A 17,461-nucleotide genomic window follows, 5' to 3' on the forward strand; every position below is an offset into this window, starting at 1 on the left:
GAAGTCTAATGATCTGAACGTGACTGCGCTTAAGTGACCACGCGTGTTTCTCTCCACTGCCTGGCTTGGGATCTAAAATGAGCTACGAGCGAGCTGGTTGTTGTTCTCCATCAGTTACTGAGCTCTGCATAGCAGTTGGTAAGTTACACCGTAGATAACCCTCAAACATAACATTTTATTCTCAAGTGGACACTTCACCGATCCTAATTTAGGCTGATGCTCACATGGGATTGTTAACCCTTCGACTCACACACAATCTATCTGCGACCCACGTTTCGTTAGGTGCAAAAAAACCTTTTGAATATTTAACACCTAACCACCTTTCCACTGAAAAGCATGGCAACCCTTCACTGTCTTTTACTGGACGCAACTATTTCAATTTGCACATTAAGAGCCCATACTGACATTTGCTGCAAAGTTGATACAAATGCAGATCCTATATACATTAGGAAAAAAACAAACAACACAAAATGTTCTCTGAACCACAGAGGATTGACCACGGGGAAGGAATGAAGTCTGGGAAGCAAGCTGTTGCATTGTGGTCGAAGGGTTAAAACGGTAAAACTATGGGTGCGAAACCATTGGTAGTCATGGGGGTCACAAAAAAAGTGAACCATGAAAAGGGGGAGAAAATGGGGAAGGTGTAATGAAGTCAAAAAGTAGATGAATTTACCATCTGCAAAAGGATCGAGACGCTCGGGGGAGATGATCATCATTCTGCGCCGGCCTTTGTATTCATCTTCCCGGTCTGCGATCTTCGCCGGACGATGCTCTGCAAATGGGTCATACTGCAAAGCAAAGACAAGAGAGAGTCAGTGTATGTCTGAACCAAAAAGGAACACATTCAGGGTTCATAGGAGGGCTGTGCGATTAAGGCAAAAATCATGATCACGATTATTTTGGTTAATAATTGATATCACGATTATTAAAAACGATTATCCATTTACTTTGAAAACATCCATTTATTGAAAAAAAAAAATTGTAACAGAATGTTTTTAACAGTAGATTACCCTGAACTTTAAGTACAACTCAACGGAAAAACCGGTACAAATAAATACAATTATTTTAAAAAATGTGTTAATTAAAAATAATAATTGTTTCATTGCGATTATGTTGTTTCCGTAATCGCTGCAAGCCAAAATCGTAATCAAGATTAAAATATGATTAATTGCACAGCCCTACCATGACCAAAAACATGACTCTTTCTCAGCGGTACCACTGACAATAGTTTATTTTAACATGGAACAGGAAAATAAGGTCTGCATATGAAACATGTTGTTCCTCTAAAACAAATAAAACAGGCTTACTAGCTTCTTCCCGCTAAAGCAAGTAAAATCTCTCACCAGCAAAACACCTGGACTGTTAAATGCCATTTTACGTTTCAGTATTTATTATCATTATAGTATTACTATTTTGGGGATTAGATAAAATATAAATTATATTTGATGCAACTTTAGTTACATTTCCATGACTTTGGAGAAAAAAAATATTGTTTTCCATAACTTTTCCAGGGCCTGGAATTAGCATTTGGAATTTCCATGACTTTTCCACGTTTTTAATGACCGTAAGAACCCTGACATTTAAAAAAGGAAAACTGCACAAATTCTGCTTTTTTTCTGGGATATAATAAATCCCACGTTGAAACCACACAAATCCTATTTGATCACAAGAAGACAGGGATGAAAATGAATATTTGAGAGAGTTTCTTAACACATACTTGCTCGTCTGACTGAGGAATGGCATTGAGTATCGCCACCGGCGCGTGGTACCCTGGCTTCTTTTGTCCCAACAAGCTTGTTGATGAATCCTCTTCATCGTCCTGAGGAAAGACAAAGAAACAAGAGTCTAGTCAAATCTCACCAAAAAGGCAAGACTCTCCTAGCTCATACACAATAGGCAAAGCGGGGGGGCAGTCAAGCTCCCAAAACACTGTGGAATTGAAGAGGAACAGTAAAAAGTCAAGTCAACTTCTGAATGCAGAACGTTTACTTGTGGTTACAATTTTCAGTGTTAGGTAGGGATGGGTATCGTTTAGGATTTGATCGATACTTTTCAATAATTTGGTGCTCAAAATTATAGACATGATTACAAGATGTGAAGAATAAACAGTCAGTTTATTGTAATTTATTTGTATTTAATGTAACTTTTTCAATGTCATACCAAGCAGGTATGGGTGTGTTTGACAGTGCGTCTCTGGAAGGGGGGCGGGAATTAGGGGCAGTTCATACATCCATGTAAAGATGACCATTATTCAGTTAAAACGAGGCGCTGCGTGCGCACCTCCTAAACCGGAAGCTCCGGTCGGCTAACCATTATAATCAATTTATTGCGTTTACTATTTATAATTGTAATGATGGATTATCAGTTATCATTTTAAAGTTACACAGGGACATTGGATTTACGATTTTTATGATTAAATGACGTAGAAAAGATCGCTTTTGCCAGTTATGTGCTAAAGTAGCCGTTAGCCCGTTTTGCTAAGTGTTGATTTAGACTCTTGGTGTTGGACTTCTGTTCCGTGTAGGTAAAATGGTTAATATCGTCTGTTAGCTGAGTTTCTTCCCATTAAGTGGGTATGCATCATTAATAGGTTGTTAAATTTTAAGAAGCCTTGAGACGCCGTTTCTAGCAAGATGTTGCGTCTGCCCCCGGGAGTCTCACAATAATAAGAGCGCTATTGGAAGAGATGACGAGTGGCATTCAAAGTGGCCAATCAGAGTGGTACTCAAACCGGATACGTCACACGGGATGAGGGTTCTCAACCAACCAGAATTGTTTAAACTAAGGAAGTAGCGTAATTCATATACCGATAGCAGCATCATTTGTTCAGCGGCTTAACGGTATATCAATACCGTCTAATCAGGTACCGGTACTGACTTAGTACCGGTTCTCAATACCCATCCCTAGTGTTAGGTAACAAGAGATCTTTTTTACACTGGCTCTGAAAATACTTACATCCTCCTGTTCATTGGCAGCAATGGAAGTGACATATCCAGCAAAGCGACTGTCGCTGCCTCCATAAATCTCCTGGTCAAAAAAGCCAGTGGAGTCGAGGCCCACTCCTTGGTCGCCTTCCTCCAGGAGATTGGCCTTCATCCCCTGGATCTCGAGGATCTGGGCCTCGATGTCTACGTGGAAATAAATAAAAAAAGAGTGAGAAATTGACAAATTCCCAATCTACAGTACAAATGTATCTTAGTTTTAGATGTTCCTGGTAGCTTAAATAAGGATTTGAATGCAGGACTTTTTCATATAACAATGTTGTATAAATACTAAAGTAACATGCAGAGTTGGAAAAATAAGATCTTGTACAAGTACCTCAACATTTTACTTAAGTACAGTTACTTTACATCACTGCTTTTAACTCAAATAACATTTATAGTACTTTTGTTTATGCCTATTTCTACTTCACAACATGTATTTGTTAGTTGTAGTTACTTTATACACTTCGATAAATAATAGCACCATAGAGGATTTATTGTTATAGATTAAGATAACAATTCAACAGGAAGCAGATGCGGTACATATCTTAATCAAAGTAACCAACCGTACAATGATAGAGCCTATAACTGCACAGCCTTGCACTAATACACTGTAGTTTGGTATATATTGATTGTCCTAATTTTTTTAGGTTATTTTTTACATTTGAATGTTGTGTAAACAATTGTCTTTATTCGTTTTTAATGCCAACAAGTTTTAAATACTTACTTTTATTATAGCTATACGTTTGACCTACTCTTACAACACATTTCCTTCGATTGTTTACGTTTGCACTATTCTACACAAAAGCAAATTCCTTGTATGTACAAACGTACTTTGCAATGTGCGAATAAACTTGATTCTGATTCTACTGGATGCAGGCCTTATGTGTAGCGTGTTGTGTTGTTAAATGAAGCTAATGCTAACTGCGCTATTATTTGTATTTAACATTAAACAACGATATATATAGCAATTAGCTGGATGTACCATTTCAGTAAAACATGTGTTTATTTACTGATGCAATTATGCCGGTAAGTCTGGTGGGGAAGTTGACTGAATATCTCAAATAAAGTGTTAAATCTTGCATGTTGTCGGTTGCTAAAAAGAAGCTAACATGCTAACTAGCAACCAGCGCCATTATCTAAACCGTCCGCGTTGCGTTGCAAAAAGGCCTAGTTTTCATCGCGTTTGAACACAATTAAGACACCAAAATGGAATACAGACACGGCAACAGTCGTGAGATAACTTCTTAAAACATAATATATTGAGAAGCAATGTTACAAAGAAGCGTGTTATTGATTTTTTTGGAAGTAATTTACCTTCGTGGGTTTTGGCGATCTTCGCCATTTTGGTGGTGGATGGAGTCTGACACCGGAAGTGTGCTCTTCAAGACTTCCGGCTCCTTCTAGCTGATCTCAGATCCGTTTAGGAATGTTTTTATTTATTTTGTATTTAAAGCTTATGAAATATAATAAATCAGCGGATGAATTAAACATATCTTAAATAAAGCATTGATACCAAACTGTGTGAATAATAATACATAGTTACAACGTCAAATATGTTTTCTTTAAAATGCCTCACAGGTTACATCTTTATATATTTGTATAGTTATACAGTCTCTATGCTTACATCCAACCAATCATATTTTGCAGAAATTAAGTAAAACATTAAGTTTTAACATTTGCTGGGAGCTGAGAGAATTGCTGGTACATGTATTTTGGTCTTTCCCAGATACAACTTACTAACTTAAAACGTGTGGAGTAAATATAATAAGTGTAAGATAGGAAGTACTTTATTGATCCCAATTTGGGAAATGTTTGGGTTGCAGCCGTATACAAAGACATGGCATTGTACAATACAAATTAAAAGACAATAAATAAACAAGAAAGTAGAAAATATACATGTTGAATTTACAAATGAAAAATAACAAGATATAAAGCAAGGTATTATATATACAGATGTAATATATCTCACTTTACATTACAACATTAGTTTACAAATCCTTAAACACTTTTGCCGTAATTTTATTCCTATTATTTACACCTTGTTTTAGGGGTTTTTCTCTACGTCACACCAAGAGCCCAAATAAAGGGAAAAGAATAGAAGAAAACCAAAATGTAAATGCAATCATCCACTGTGCAACTGTATTTCCCAATGAAATTGCACGCTAATGCAATAAAATGCAAACATCTCTAGATTTATGTCTTTATTATTTAATTTCTTTATGAATTCCTTAATGTACCCATTATAACGTGTCTGTGTGGCTAAAGACTTAATATGGTATGATACCAAAATGACCGTATCTAAGAAACTCCAAGGAGCACTATCAGTATGTGATATATAAACACAAGTTGTATAAAGATATATATGTTAAAACACTCAGAACAAATACATTTTAATTCACAAGTAACGCTAAAGTAAATGTGTACCTAAGTTCAGAACTTGAGTAAATGTAATTAGTTTCTGTCCACCACCTCCAGTAACACCCCTCCATCACACAGAGGAGTGAATGGGAATAATTGGTCAAAAAATAAGAATCATGCATGAGCGCTCACAGACACACAGTGGAACCCCCCCCCCCCCCCCCCCCACCCCCCCCCCCCCCCCCCACTGCTGAATCCAGCTTCACGCTTTGAACCAGATTACCCTGACATAACTGGAGGAAGTGTGTGTGCGTGTGTGTGTGTGTGTGTGTGTGTGTATACAAAACATGTCTGTGAAGTTTTTTGCTTCAAATACCAAACAGTTCATCCATTGTAGTCATGCCTCATATTGCTCATACCCCTCTTTTGCAGCCCTGTTAGAGTAACGCGGATTTTGGGTCCTTAGCTTGAAAAAAGAGGAGGCTGAGCTAATGCCTGATCAGAATTCTACCGTAGATAAAGTTAAATTCTGCTATGATAAAACGCCCTTCTGTTCCAAATCACATTAAAGAATATTTCTGAAACAGTATGGAGCTCAAATGCTTTTCTTCTTGCGGGTTTATCACAAGGTGAGTTCCTTTTTTATTTCCTGCTTTTTAAACACATGTGCTCTACAGTGCAGGTTAGCTCTGAGTGTTAGCGAGGCTTGCTAATGTAAACAAAGACGAGATTAAGTCCAAAACACGTCAGGCATTGTTTCTGATAGCAACTTTCTGTTGGTCCACTGCCGATTTTGACGTCAGATCGGCAGCAAATCTGTATCCGCTCGTTGTACACCCGTTTTTTAAAAGATTTGGGTACGGAGGAAAACAGAGAGGGTTTTATTTTCTGACGCTGCGTGAGTTCCCCGACACACCGGGGACACATATTTATGTATAAAAGCCATCACAAAGTGCATTTTGCATGATAGGTCCCCTTTAAAGAGGCACAGTTATACTCAAACAATATTATCCAAAGTGTTTTTTTTTGTTATACCTTAAATATCATGGCTATCGTCCATTCCAGTGTGTTGAAACACCCATATAAGAACGTTATAATATTAACAGTGGCGGCTGTTCAGTATAGGGCGCTAGGGCGGCGCCCCCCCCCCAACTCCCCCCCTCCTCCTCGGTGGAAAGTGTTTGTTTTTTTCAAATTAATTTTCTATATATTTAAAATAAAAATGAACTAATTATCCTCAGAATGAATGTGTCTAAATGAACAATAATGTTCATATATTATACCTAAACTATTATTACAGTATGTTTCATTACCCTCTCTAGTCTGGAGCGCCCACTTTCTGGTGCAAACAAGGCATCAGAGTGAAGAGGAAAACATTAGTTTCTTTGTGCCTAAAATCTGCTGGGTCATATATTGCACCCCAAACCACAAATACATCCTGAGTCACGGTCTCTTTACTTTACTTTACTAAAGGACTGTAAAACAAAGGATCTAATTCAGAAATCACAGTCTCAGTGTCTTACTGCTGCCTGCCACTCGTCCAGCGGCAAACCGACCAGATATCGATCACACTATTGATTTAAATAGAACCATAAAAAGGCCGATCAACGATCTCTAATAACATTATTTAATAGTTTGCCTAACTGACCATCATAACTGGGCTCCTTGTAGATTAAAAAAAGGGCTGGTATTATAAATATTTTTGATGTAAAATCCATTCAAATGACAGCGAGTGTTTTCACCCAAAAGGGGCGTGGTCTTGCATAGAGGGAAAGTACCCAGATCGTTGCTCTCATCTATTTAGATGCAACTACTAGAAGTCATCATCTGGGGTTATTTTTCAAATATTTCTTCTGGTGGGGCATGTATAAATGTAAAACAATAGTATGGTATGTCTGATAAGGCAAGTGTGAAAGAAATTACAGTAGGCTATGTCAAACATTTCATGAAAGAAGTAACAAAATACAAGAATCCTGCAAGAAAATTAAAAAGGCATCTAAGAGTTGAATACTTTATTGAGACCTCTAGATGAAATACACACTGTATTTTTTGAGTTATTTTTGCACCTTTAAGCACACAGTCATTTCCTCCTACAATAGTGAGGCATTCACAGAACCATATGAAAAGCCAGACATACTGTATATTCTAGAAAACACAAAGTGTCTCACAATCTTAACCCTCAAAAGTTTCCAGGATGTCTCAGTGTGTAGAGAGCCAATCCAAGGGCAGCATTACATTCAAATTAGCAATAGATCATTGCAGAGACCCTGGTGAAAAACAGAAAACAATATAATAAGAAATGAAAACAAAATATGGTAAAATACAAATGCATGAAGACAAGCTTTAATACAATGTGTTTCTTCAAAAGGTATAAATAACACTCACCAATCCTATATCAATCTTATGGCAACCTGAAAACATGGAGAGAAAAGAACAACACTGAAAATGTGGAGCTGCTAAAGGCTCCAGGCTACATTAACATTAACATTAAAATGACTGATTCAACTCTGTGGCTGAGTGGCTTTGTGGGTAATGTAGGCAAGTGTTGACTGTGAATTTGATGGTGTCACTTGAGTACAAAGCCAAAACTGTGAAATTATCTTTGAAATACATTTTTGGCAGTGCTTCAATTGAGCCGGTACTCAACGGTACGCAGTACCGGCACTTCTGATTTTTACCCATGTGGTACCGGTGTTGTGTGAAATTATGCACCCCCATCATGAAATACACCCCTTGTCACGGGAAAGCGCATTTGTAAATTAAACGTTAAGACCTTAAAACGATGGTTTAAATGGAAACTAAACGTCCAGGCTTTTTTTTAATGGCAATTTACAGACTGTGAGTCGCTTAGTGGTAGCTCATATAGTCTTGATTCTTGTGGTTAAACTTTTCGCTCCGTATTTTGATGGTAGTGGTGTCGAATCCTGGATTTTTCATTCATTCGTCACTTATTTTACGTTCCCACAGAACTAAAATGCATTCTCAATTACGTTTAGCTAGAAACGTATTTTCTCCCACGTTACGTTTGTTATCAACGTATCTCAAATACGTTTATTTTCTACATATCTTCTAGAAACATATTCTCTCCCACGTTACGTTAGTTATGAACGTATCTTAAAGGTCCCATGTCATGCTTTTCTGGTTATTACCCGTCCCCTTCTGTGTTATGAAGGAGTCACAAACCCTCAAAGTACACCCTGTAGGGAGTAAAACTCTAACACAGCAAATACCTCCCCAAAACGCCTCGTTGGAGATACGTCATTGTCCATTTGATTCTTCAGGGTACGCAGGATGTCAACCTTACCCGGAACGAAATGGACCAATCCGCAGAGCCGATACGTTAAGCCCCCGCTGATTGGTCCAAATTGACCAATCCACGGGCTTCCTCACACACACACTCAGTGCAGGCAGCTCTGCTGATTTCTCCTACCTGGCTGCAGGCTGATAACAGACAGTTGGGATCGCGGTGAAATTCTCTCTGCAGACCCATTCTCACAGCGTTTATCAACCTTTCTCTTACTCAATATCAAGCCACACTTATTGTTTTTACTTCGGCTGTGACTTTGTGTGTGCTCAGGATGAGTTTGGCTGTGTTATCGCTAAACAAGGAAACCACACCTCCACGGAGCTTAGCGCGATTCACAACGTCCCGACCAATCAGAGCAAACTGTGCTCACAGGGAGGGTGGGGGCTGGAGCTACTGGAGCTACAACGAGCCGTTAAAGGCAGAGAGTGAAATTCAGTGAATACACGTAGTTTACAGAGATGCTGTTTGAGAAACCAATGTGAGTTTGGAAAATTGCACAATATAAATCTATTCTAGTAGACCTCAACAATGGAATTATGATCAGTGGAAATGGCCATGACATGGGACCTTTAAATAGGTTTATTTTCTACATATCTTTGCCATTTATTGTCTTGCATATTTGTCGTATAATAAAAAATTATATATGTTTACAAATGTTAGTCTTTGTCAGCATATTTTTGCCACGTTATGCACCCCTTGCTATCTTACAAAATAAAAGTCTCACATTCATGAAACTTGCTCCAAGGTGCCGGTGCTCAGTGAAATGCCGGTACTCAGCCGCCGGCGGCACGTCATGACGCATGACAACAAATATGCCCAGCCGGCGGCCGGCAAATATGCCCAGCCGGCGGCCGGCAAATATGCCCAGCCAGCGGCCGGCAAATATGCCCAGCCGGCGGCATCTCATGACGCATCTATGACGCGCCGCAGCGATAGACTAGAGCAGAAAAGACATCACATAACGTTAGCATTTCGAAAATGTTAGCGTGGCTTAATAATAGTACGAAAAGACAGCGGTTGTCGCCGGACAGCGATTCCCTCTCTCCTTTCCTGCTGAAAGATGGTGAGTGTACTCAGGGACGAGGAGCCATTTAACCAGCCGCCAGTAGGAGTCATGCTTTACTTTCTTTTATATCCATAAAGAAAAAGTAAATCTGTTTACAGTTGTTTCATATGGATGATGAGAGGTATCCATATATCTCTTCATTTTGCTCTCAAAGTGCACCAGATTGATGCATCGAATTTAAATATTTAAAAAATAATCTTCCCGGGGGAGCATGCCCCTGGACCCCCCTAGAGGGTGACTGGTCCACTCCCCACTTATAAAAATAGCACTTTACCACGGCACCCCGTCTAATCTCAGATGCACCCTGAGTCATTTTGTTTAGTACCCTGCAGTATACAAAGTCATTCAAACTAGCTGCACCTTTACCAGCTTTGAGAACACTTTCATGATCAATCATTATAAAACATATCATATTATTCTGAAATGGACCAATCTGCACAATGACTACTTTTACTGTCGCTACTTTCTCTATATTTTGATGAGAATACTTTTCTACTTTTACTTGAGGAACATTTTGAAAGCAGGACTTTTACTGTAACAGAGTATTCCTACACTCTGGTACTTCTACTTTTACTCAAGTACAAGATTTAAGTACTTCTCCCACCTCTGGAAGTCTATACTATCTGCTTAACTGTCTGGAAACCATTGCGAATGTAATCAGGCCATTAAGAAGCCGTCATCAGCTGTTTCCAATGTAAGGCAGATGGGCGACTGTAGCTACGAGGGAGTGCGGTCTTCTTTCAACCAGAAGGTCGTGAGTTCGATCCCAGCCCATGTAGTCAACATGTCGATGAATCCTTGAGCAAGATACTTGCAGTATAGACTGCAGTATCTTTAGGGGTGTGGTCTTGCTCGGTTAATGAATAATTACAATCAAAACACATCATATATATTATTCTGAAATGGACCAATCTGCAGAATGATTACTTTTACTTTTGGTACTTTAACTATATTTGATGCCAACACCTTTTTACTTTTGCTTGAAGAACATTTTGAATGCATGACTAGAAACACTCTGGTATTTCTACTTTTACTCAAGATCTGCTACTTCTCCCACCTCTGGAAGTCAATACTATCTGCTTAACTGTCTGGCAACCATTGCGAATGTTATCAGGCCTTTAAGAAGCCGTCATCAGCTGTTTCCAATGTAAGGCTTCAACAGGGGCACACTTCACCCTCACACAGCCAACACTATGAACGTTTTACAGATGTATACATTTTAGCTACGTTAGATTGAGGGACCACAAGTATGTGGTTATGTTTAGGAAAAACATCATGTTTTGGGTTCAAATAAGTGTGCCTTGATTTTATATACATAACTATTACGTACTTTATGTAAATCATCTCTGTGAGGTTGATTTGGTTTAGAAATGTGCATAGAAAACATTGTGACATGGACTCGAGTTGGACTTGTTAAAGAATTGTGACCTGAATTGATGCATGTCTAAATGAATGAATTACATTTTTGATAATTCAAAAATATTTTATGTTTTTTGTGTTTATGAGACTGTATACCTGCAGTATAGAGTGCAGTATATTTGGGGGTGTGGTCTTACTCGGGACTTGACCAAAAAGCAAAAAAACTTGCTTGGGTATTCGACTAAATTACTTAGTTCTTGCTCTCCGTAAGTTATAGGAGCTTTCACTCCTAGTACTTTGCCGTACTTAGTTAATCAGAACTCTTTAGTTCTCATGAACTAAGTACAGATCGTGTTCACACCGGATTAAGTCCCTGGGGGAGGATTAGGCAAATGAAGCCGCTGACGGCACTTTTTCTTGTTCTGCTTTGGGTTTACTGGCAGGTCGCAAACAACTTCACGGCGTATACTGCCACCCAAAGTCCCCGAGCGAAGTCCCCGGAGTTAGGGACTGGCTTCAGTAGAACTAAGTTCTAGTTCCGGATTTTTTTGGTGTGAACGCACATTTTCAGAACTATATCGGAACTAAAGTGGGAAAAGTAAAAAAAAAAAGTGAAAGTGCCAAACGTCTTTTAAACAACAATGTTCAAAAATATTTTAATGGCATTGAATATGTAACAAGCTTTAAATTATACTTACATTCAGAAAGCTTAACTTTCCCACGAGTGCACCGGGCTTCAGAAAAATGATAAAAAAACCCGCTATGCCTGGAACATTCCAAATTCTCTTCTTCACCATCATTTATAAATCTGACTCCAACAGATTTTACGTGAGAAAGTTCATCAGTGTCCACAGAACAGTAGGTGGCTGGAAAAAGAAACAACACATTTATTTACACAGCCAAGTTCTCTGAATGTTAGAGTGGACTTGTTTTTACCTTTGCAGGTGGGTGCTTCGGACCACGTGCCATCGCTGTAACATTCCACCATCCTCGGACCCACTAGTTCGGAATGAGTAGCGCATTGGTACCGCAAACTCCTTCCAGTGTTTTCCACAACGTCACCGTTAGCAACCAGGGGGGGAGTTCCACAGGTGTCGACTGAAATAGAAAAAGATAAATTGTTATTTCAGAAATAATTCTTTCAAGATGCCATAGCAGAGTAAATCATCTCAAATGTAAAACCTTCTCTGTCATTTTAACTGTTGTTCATTTGTGTCAACCAGTACAATTGTAATTTCAAACGTATTGTATATATGAGGGTTATTATAATATCTAAAAGGAGAAAGGAATAAAATGTTGCTTTCAATTTCTTCATCCTTTTTGGAGCTGCTAAGATCCTGAAATATAAAGCGACCATTTCGCATGGGATGTTGGTTTTAAGCATTTATTTTAGAAAGCCTAAACATTTTAGCTTTCTCAATTTTAAGGTAATTTGTTGTCTTCACAAGCAGAATTATATATATATATATATAATTCTATTCGACATTTAACAGATATAACAGTCCTATTACATTTCTCATACAAATCCAAGCCTACCTCCGGAGACAGGTGTCCTCACAGTAGTGTGTCCCCCACCTGCAGATCCACCATGTCCAGCAGAAGGAGAAAAAAATACATACAATAGGTTCACTTTTATGAATCACAAAATATGGTGGTTTTCTTTGAACAAAATGTCCTGGTCTCTCACCAAAATGCAGTTTTGGATTATTTATCTGTGATTGAAATTAAACATGTTTTTATAGTTCTTGGTCTTTTTTACTACTTGAGGGCAGCAGAACAGCACTGGCATATTATCACCTTATAAATTGAATATGGTGGATTTGTTAGAAAAAAGTGGCCTGTTTACACAGTCAGCTGACACAGAGCAACATGAGCATTCATTTCATAAATTCTTAGCAGAGTATTTTTATTGTGGTAACTCAATAAGAAATAGATAAATGCGTTAACAGTGAAAATAAAGAACTATTAGTAAGTTGACAAAAATGCGAACAGTGCTGATTTGAATTTTTCACTACACACGTTCACAGATACTCACCAAGTATGGGGCGAATGAGTCCTAAAACATGGAAATGAGTTAGCATTTCTCCACTTGATGGGTTAGATTTTTATCATTTTGTCCTTCGACAAAAAATGCATCTGATATTACCCCACTAGCAGGGAATATCCAAAGCTTGTTTGTGTCATAAAAATGGTGGTTGATAACAAGAGGCTAAATGCGACTACTGAACGCCATCCCGCCGAACATTAGCTGCCTTTAGCTCAGCGGTTGTGACACGCAGCTATGCAGTGATGGAGCTTGTAGTTCTAGATGTAGTTTGTTTTTCACCGTTAGCTTTTTACTTCTGGTGATTACATCTAGGCTTCCAAAATCACAAAGTGGTGTTCATATGTGGAGATTATCCTGCTGAACAAAAACGTCATCATCTTATTTTCTGCAATATTCCTAAATCCAATGGAAGAATTCCCATTGTTTTTGTTGAGGGAGCCCTTGCGATGTTACTTACTAACAACAATACTTCATAACTGCACCCCTCTATTTGATGCAATGATAATTTAAAGCAAAAAGTGAATGTATCAGTACTCCACCCTGTCTCCTTTAATGACAGCATATTGCACTGTTTTCACTTACTGCATGTTGGGCCTTCAGTCCAGTTTCCTGAGATGCAAATGATTGTTTTTGTGTCTGCTTCCTCTGCAGCATATCCATCTTCACACTTATACTGCAGTTGTGAGTTTTCAGCAAACACCTCCTGGTATCCCTTACCAATGATGACTGCATGGGGGATTTTAGGGGGATCACCACATGATTCGGTACTCCCTGAGAATGAGGTTATTGTGTAAAGTGGATTTAAGATTTAGACACTGATTTGATTCTGGTAACTGATTTAAAAATCGGGCTTACTTTCACAGATAGGCACAGAGGACCATGCTCCATTTATACACTGCGCTGTGGCGTCATGGTCTTTGTGTTCATATCCTTCGTCACATCTTACCCTGATTTTGTCTCTATCCTGATACCAACCATCTGTGCTTGCATCATGGTTTCCATTTGGGATGGTCAGTGGCACACAGGCTTTTTCATCTGAGTTGGAAAATAAATTAATACAATTTGAAATAAAGTGCAGCACACTACAGCTCCGATGCATTGTCCTTTATTCAGTGGACCTTAGGGCCCCCAAAAACTTTTTCAAGATCAACAATGAAGAAGAAGACATTATACCATCTTGACAGTCTTTTCATTTTTAAAATGTCATTATTTGAGTGAACAATATCTCTAAGGTTTTATTAAACCAAACATTATTGTTAAATATAACCAGAACTGTGGTTCCGTGGTGCCCTTGAGCAAGGCACCGGACACCCCCCTTCCCCCCACTCCCATTGCTCCCCGGGCGCTGTGCAATAGCTGCCCACTGCTCCTAGCACTAGACTCCTGGTACTAGGGGGGGTTAAAAGCAGAGAACACATTTCACTGTGTGTGCTGTGTGCTCTGCATGTGTGACCATTAAAGAGGGTTTCATCCCTCCCTCACAATATTATATTTATTTCATAGTTTTATATTAAATAAGTTCGGCACAAAATGAACCAGCATCATTCAGAATTGAAATAAAAAGGAATCTTTGCCAACTCTTTAAATGTTATGCTAAAATATGTGTGTGCCGCTGGGTTGTGTTGGTGTTTGTATAATTTATATCTGTTTGTTGGTGACATGTAACAAAAAGCTGACTAATGTACAACAAATGTTTCGTTAAAAGAAATCTCTCAAGTAAGTGTCATACAGGTACAAGCAGGACATTATCCTTTAAATCCCAATCAGAATGAAATGAAAATCAATCTTGCAGTACTGAAAGGTTTTTCCAAAAGGGATAATAAAAAAATAAAAAGTATAAAACTGTACACTGAAAAACACTCATTTAAGCAAACCACCAGAAGAACTCTAGAAAACGTACCTATACATTGGGGATTAGGAGACCAATTGCCATTTTGACACCTGCTGCTCCCCCACCAGCCCTTCACTGCTGGTTTAAGTCCGTCATGACAGGTATAACTGAGCGTGGCTTCATGATTATAAGCTGATTGTCCAGGGGAAAAGAACCCACCATTCAGACTGGGAGCAGGACAAGGCTGAGCTGCACTTTGTGCTGAAATATAACGACAAACATAACTTTCAGATAATATATATCCAGACAAATTCAGAAGTTTCTAAGCAACAGAGTTGAATTCCCTTACCATGCAGCACTTGTGGATTCCAAACCAGGAGAAAAACTCCAAGATATCTCACACACATTTTGTCAGGAATGAAATAATAATGCCAAAAGGGTTTCAGCTTAGATCAGGACCAGTTAATAATTGTTGAGGGCAATCAGCCAAAAAGCAAAGAAATTAAGAAATAGTCAACATTCAGCTGAGTTACGGTCATCATGCTGTACACACAAACAGCCTCCGTGGACTTCAGTCAGATCAGTCGCATTTTACAAAAGCACTTTGCTTTGTTGAGATCAACAAACACATTTCTTTTTTTTTACCAAATTAAATCCTCCTCCAATATGTATGCTAAATATCATTGGAATCATACCCCTTACTTATTTTGTGAAAAATGATTTGAAGTGAGCACTAGTTCTTTGCAATTTCCTGTTCAAGGACACATTTTATGCTGACAAACATTCTGTATTGAGCTTCTTCTGCCTGCCATATGCTCCCAACCTCATGTTTTATTCATTTGTATCTTCATCTAAAACTTAGTATTACATATTACTATTGTGTTGTCAGTCAGACCAACTTTAAAAGTGTTGAATGAAGCGCTTGTTAAGTAAATAAAAGGAATTTGGCTTTGTATTATGGTCCAAGAGTTTATCAACTATAACTTCATTATCCGAATATTACATAATAATATACATTTTCCATTATCGGCCGGAGCATTGTCTTTACAGGATAATCCCATTTTATAAACACTCAAGTTGAACATTGTATCATCTAATGTATGGTATGACTAAATTACCTCCATCTGCTCCTGGTGTGACTGGCTATGATTAAATAATAAGTAAAGTTATGATTCTGTCAATAAACCTTCAAGATGTGCACTTTTATATACAGTACGTGTTGGCTAAGCAGCTGAGGGCCCATCAACACAAAAACACATAGTTCAGATGCTAATTTGCCAGAAACACTGTAAATATTCATTGGAAAGTTGAGTTTTCTGTTTTGAAAATGTGTTTGGTTGTGACACCATGACAACCGGAAGAAGCTCACTCAAGAACATTTCTACTCATACAATAAATCCATGCACACAAAGGGAGAAGTGTTTGATGCTAAATGTTTTTTTGCTTAAACGACAGAGGAAGAAGATGAAGAAGACCCTTTATTTATCCCCACTCAGATGTTTCATACACACACACAGTACAAGTATTTAGGTGCACATGAGCATGCATTTTTGTGTTATACAAGATGCAGTACAAATACACACAGGTGAACACAAGCGCATGCATTTTGGAGAGGTCCAGAGAGGAGAAGCAGCAAGTCGGTCCTGTGCCAGGGAGCAGTTGGGGGTTCGATGCCTTGCTCAAGGGCACGTCAGCAGGGCCCAGGAGGTGAACTGGCATCTCTCCAGCTACCAGTCCACTCCGTGTTTTATTTGGTCCAACTGGGACATGGACCGGTGACCCTGCGGTTCCAAGGCCAAGTCCTTACAGACTGAGCCACTGCCGCCATGTTATAGGTTTGTCACGGTCTGTCTGTGTTGTGTTTTGTCTGTCTCTGGTTTCCTGTTTTATTTTGAAAAGTGTTCACCCCCCTGTCTCGTCTGTTGCTTCCTGTCCCTGTGTTTGCCCTCCTGTGTCTGATTTCCTGATTGTGTTCACCTGGTGCCCCTGTGTTTTCTCCTCCCTCCTCACCTGTGTCTTGTTTGTGTGATTAGTCTTGTGTGCATTTAAGTTCTGGTTTTTCTGTCTGTCATTGTTGGATTGTTGTTAGTCTTGACTGTGTTCACTGGGAAGAGTTCTGTTGTTTCATTAGCCTTGAAATAAAGGTATGTTCTGTTTAAATCTGCGTTTGGGTCCTGCCTGCTTCACTCAACCCTGACAAGGTTTTAACTGGCCTCCTCTCACTTTGCAATTTAAGAAATGATTTTGTTGCAGGGCATACATAAAAAAATGACAAACATTTAAAAATAAAATACATTTAATAACTAAATAACAAGCCATGAATAAATAATAAAAACAATTGATTTACAGTAACTTATAGGTGCTGTGAGATGCCATGTCACAAATCATTTGCTTTCTGCTTCAAAGCTTACAGATTTGCATTTTTTTATTGATTTCAATTTCCTTATTCTTTCAAACTAATTACACATTTAAAATGAATTTGTGCACATGGAGATCCAGCAGAAGCCTT

General features: G+C 38.6%; 2 protein-coding genes across 7 annotated transcripts in view; both read right to left on the reverse strand.

Annotated features, from left to right (window-relative positions):
- The window catches only part of sf3b1 (splicing factor 3b, subunit 1), a 29,754-nt gene extending 25,365 nt beyond the window's left edge, over positions 1 to 4,389 (reverse strand). For all 4 annotated transcript variants that reach the window (XR_013805538.1, XM_079666321.1, XM_079666324.1 and 1 more), the window contains exons 1-4: positions 4,299 to 4,389; positions 2,956 to 3,128; positions 1,718 to 1,819; positions 674 to 788 (exon numbers count right to left, since the gene is read on the reverse strand). Coding sequence is in view for 3 of the 4 variants with exons in the window: in XM_079666321.1 (XP_079522447.1) it covers positions 674 to 788; positions 1,718 to 1,819; positions 2,956 to 3,128; positions 4,299 to 4,326 (418 nt within the window). In the remaining variant the exon portion in view is untranslated. The remainder of the gene's footprint in view (positions 1 to 673; positions 789 to 1,717; positions 1,820 to 2,955; positions 3,129 to 4,298) is intronic.
- A 2,950-nt stretch (positions 4,390 to 7,339) lies between these two features.
- On the reverse strand, positions 7,340 to 15,490 carry LOC307030436 (complement factor H-related protein 1-like). Of its 3 annotated transcripts, none has more exons than XM_079666859.1 (9): positions 15,302 to 15,490; positions 15,022 to 15,213; positions 13,977 to 14,156; positions 13,703 to 13,892; positions 12,611 to 12,666; positions 12,011 to 12,172; positions 11,773 to 11,940; positions 7,728 to 7,753; positions 7,340 to 7,609 (listed from the first exon to the last, which is right to left on the reverse strand). In XM_079666859.1, the coding sequence occupies exons 1-9, from the start codon at positions 15,357 to 15,359 to the stop codon at positions 7,580 to 7,582; spliced, it is 1,062 nt and encodes a 353-aa protein (XP_079522985.1). In that variant the 5' UTR covers positions 15,360 to 15,490; the 3' UTR covers positions 7,340 to 7,579. The 3 variants fall into 3 exon arrangements, with proteins under 3 accessions (XP_079522985.1, XP_079522986.1, XP_079522987.1); XM_079666860.1 differs by having other exon boundaries at positions 12,611 to 12,649; positions 13,704 to 13,892; positions 15,302 to 15,486; XM_079666861.1 differs by lacking the exon at positions 12,611 to 12,666 and having other exon boundaries at positions 13,704 to 13,892; positions 15,302 to 15,488.
- Positions 15,491 to 17,461: the final 1,971 nt, after the last annotated feature.

Source organism: Notothenia rossii (genome assembly GCF_949606895.1).
Source record: "Notothenia rossii genome assembly, chromosome: 2".
In the NCBI taxonomy this organism is placed as follows: domain Eukaryota; kingdom Metazoa; phylum Chordata; class Actinopteri; order Perciformes; family Nototheniidae; genus Notothenia; species Notothenia rossii.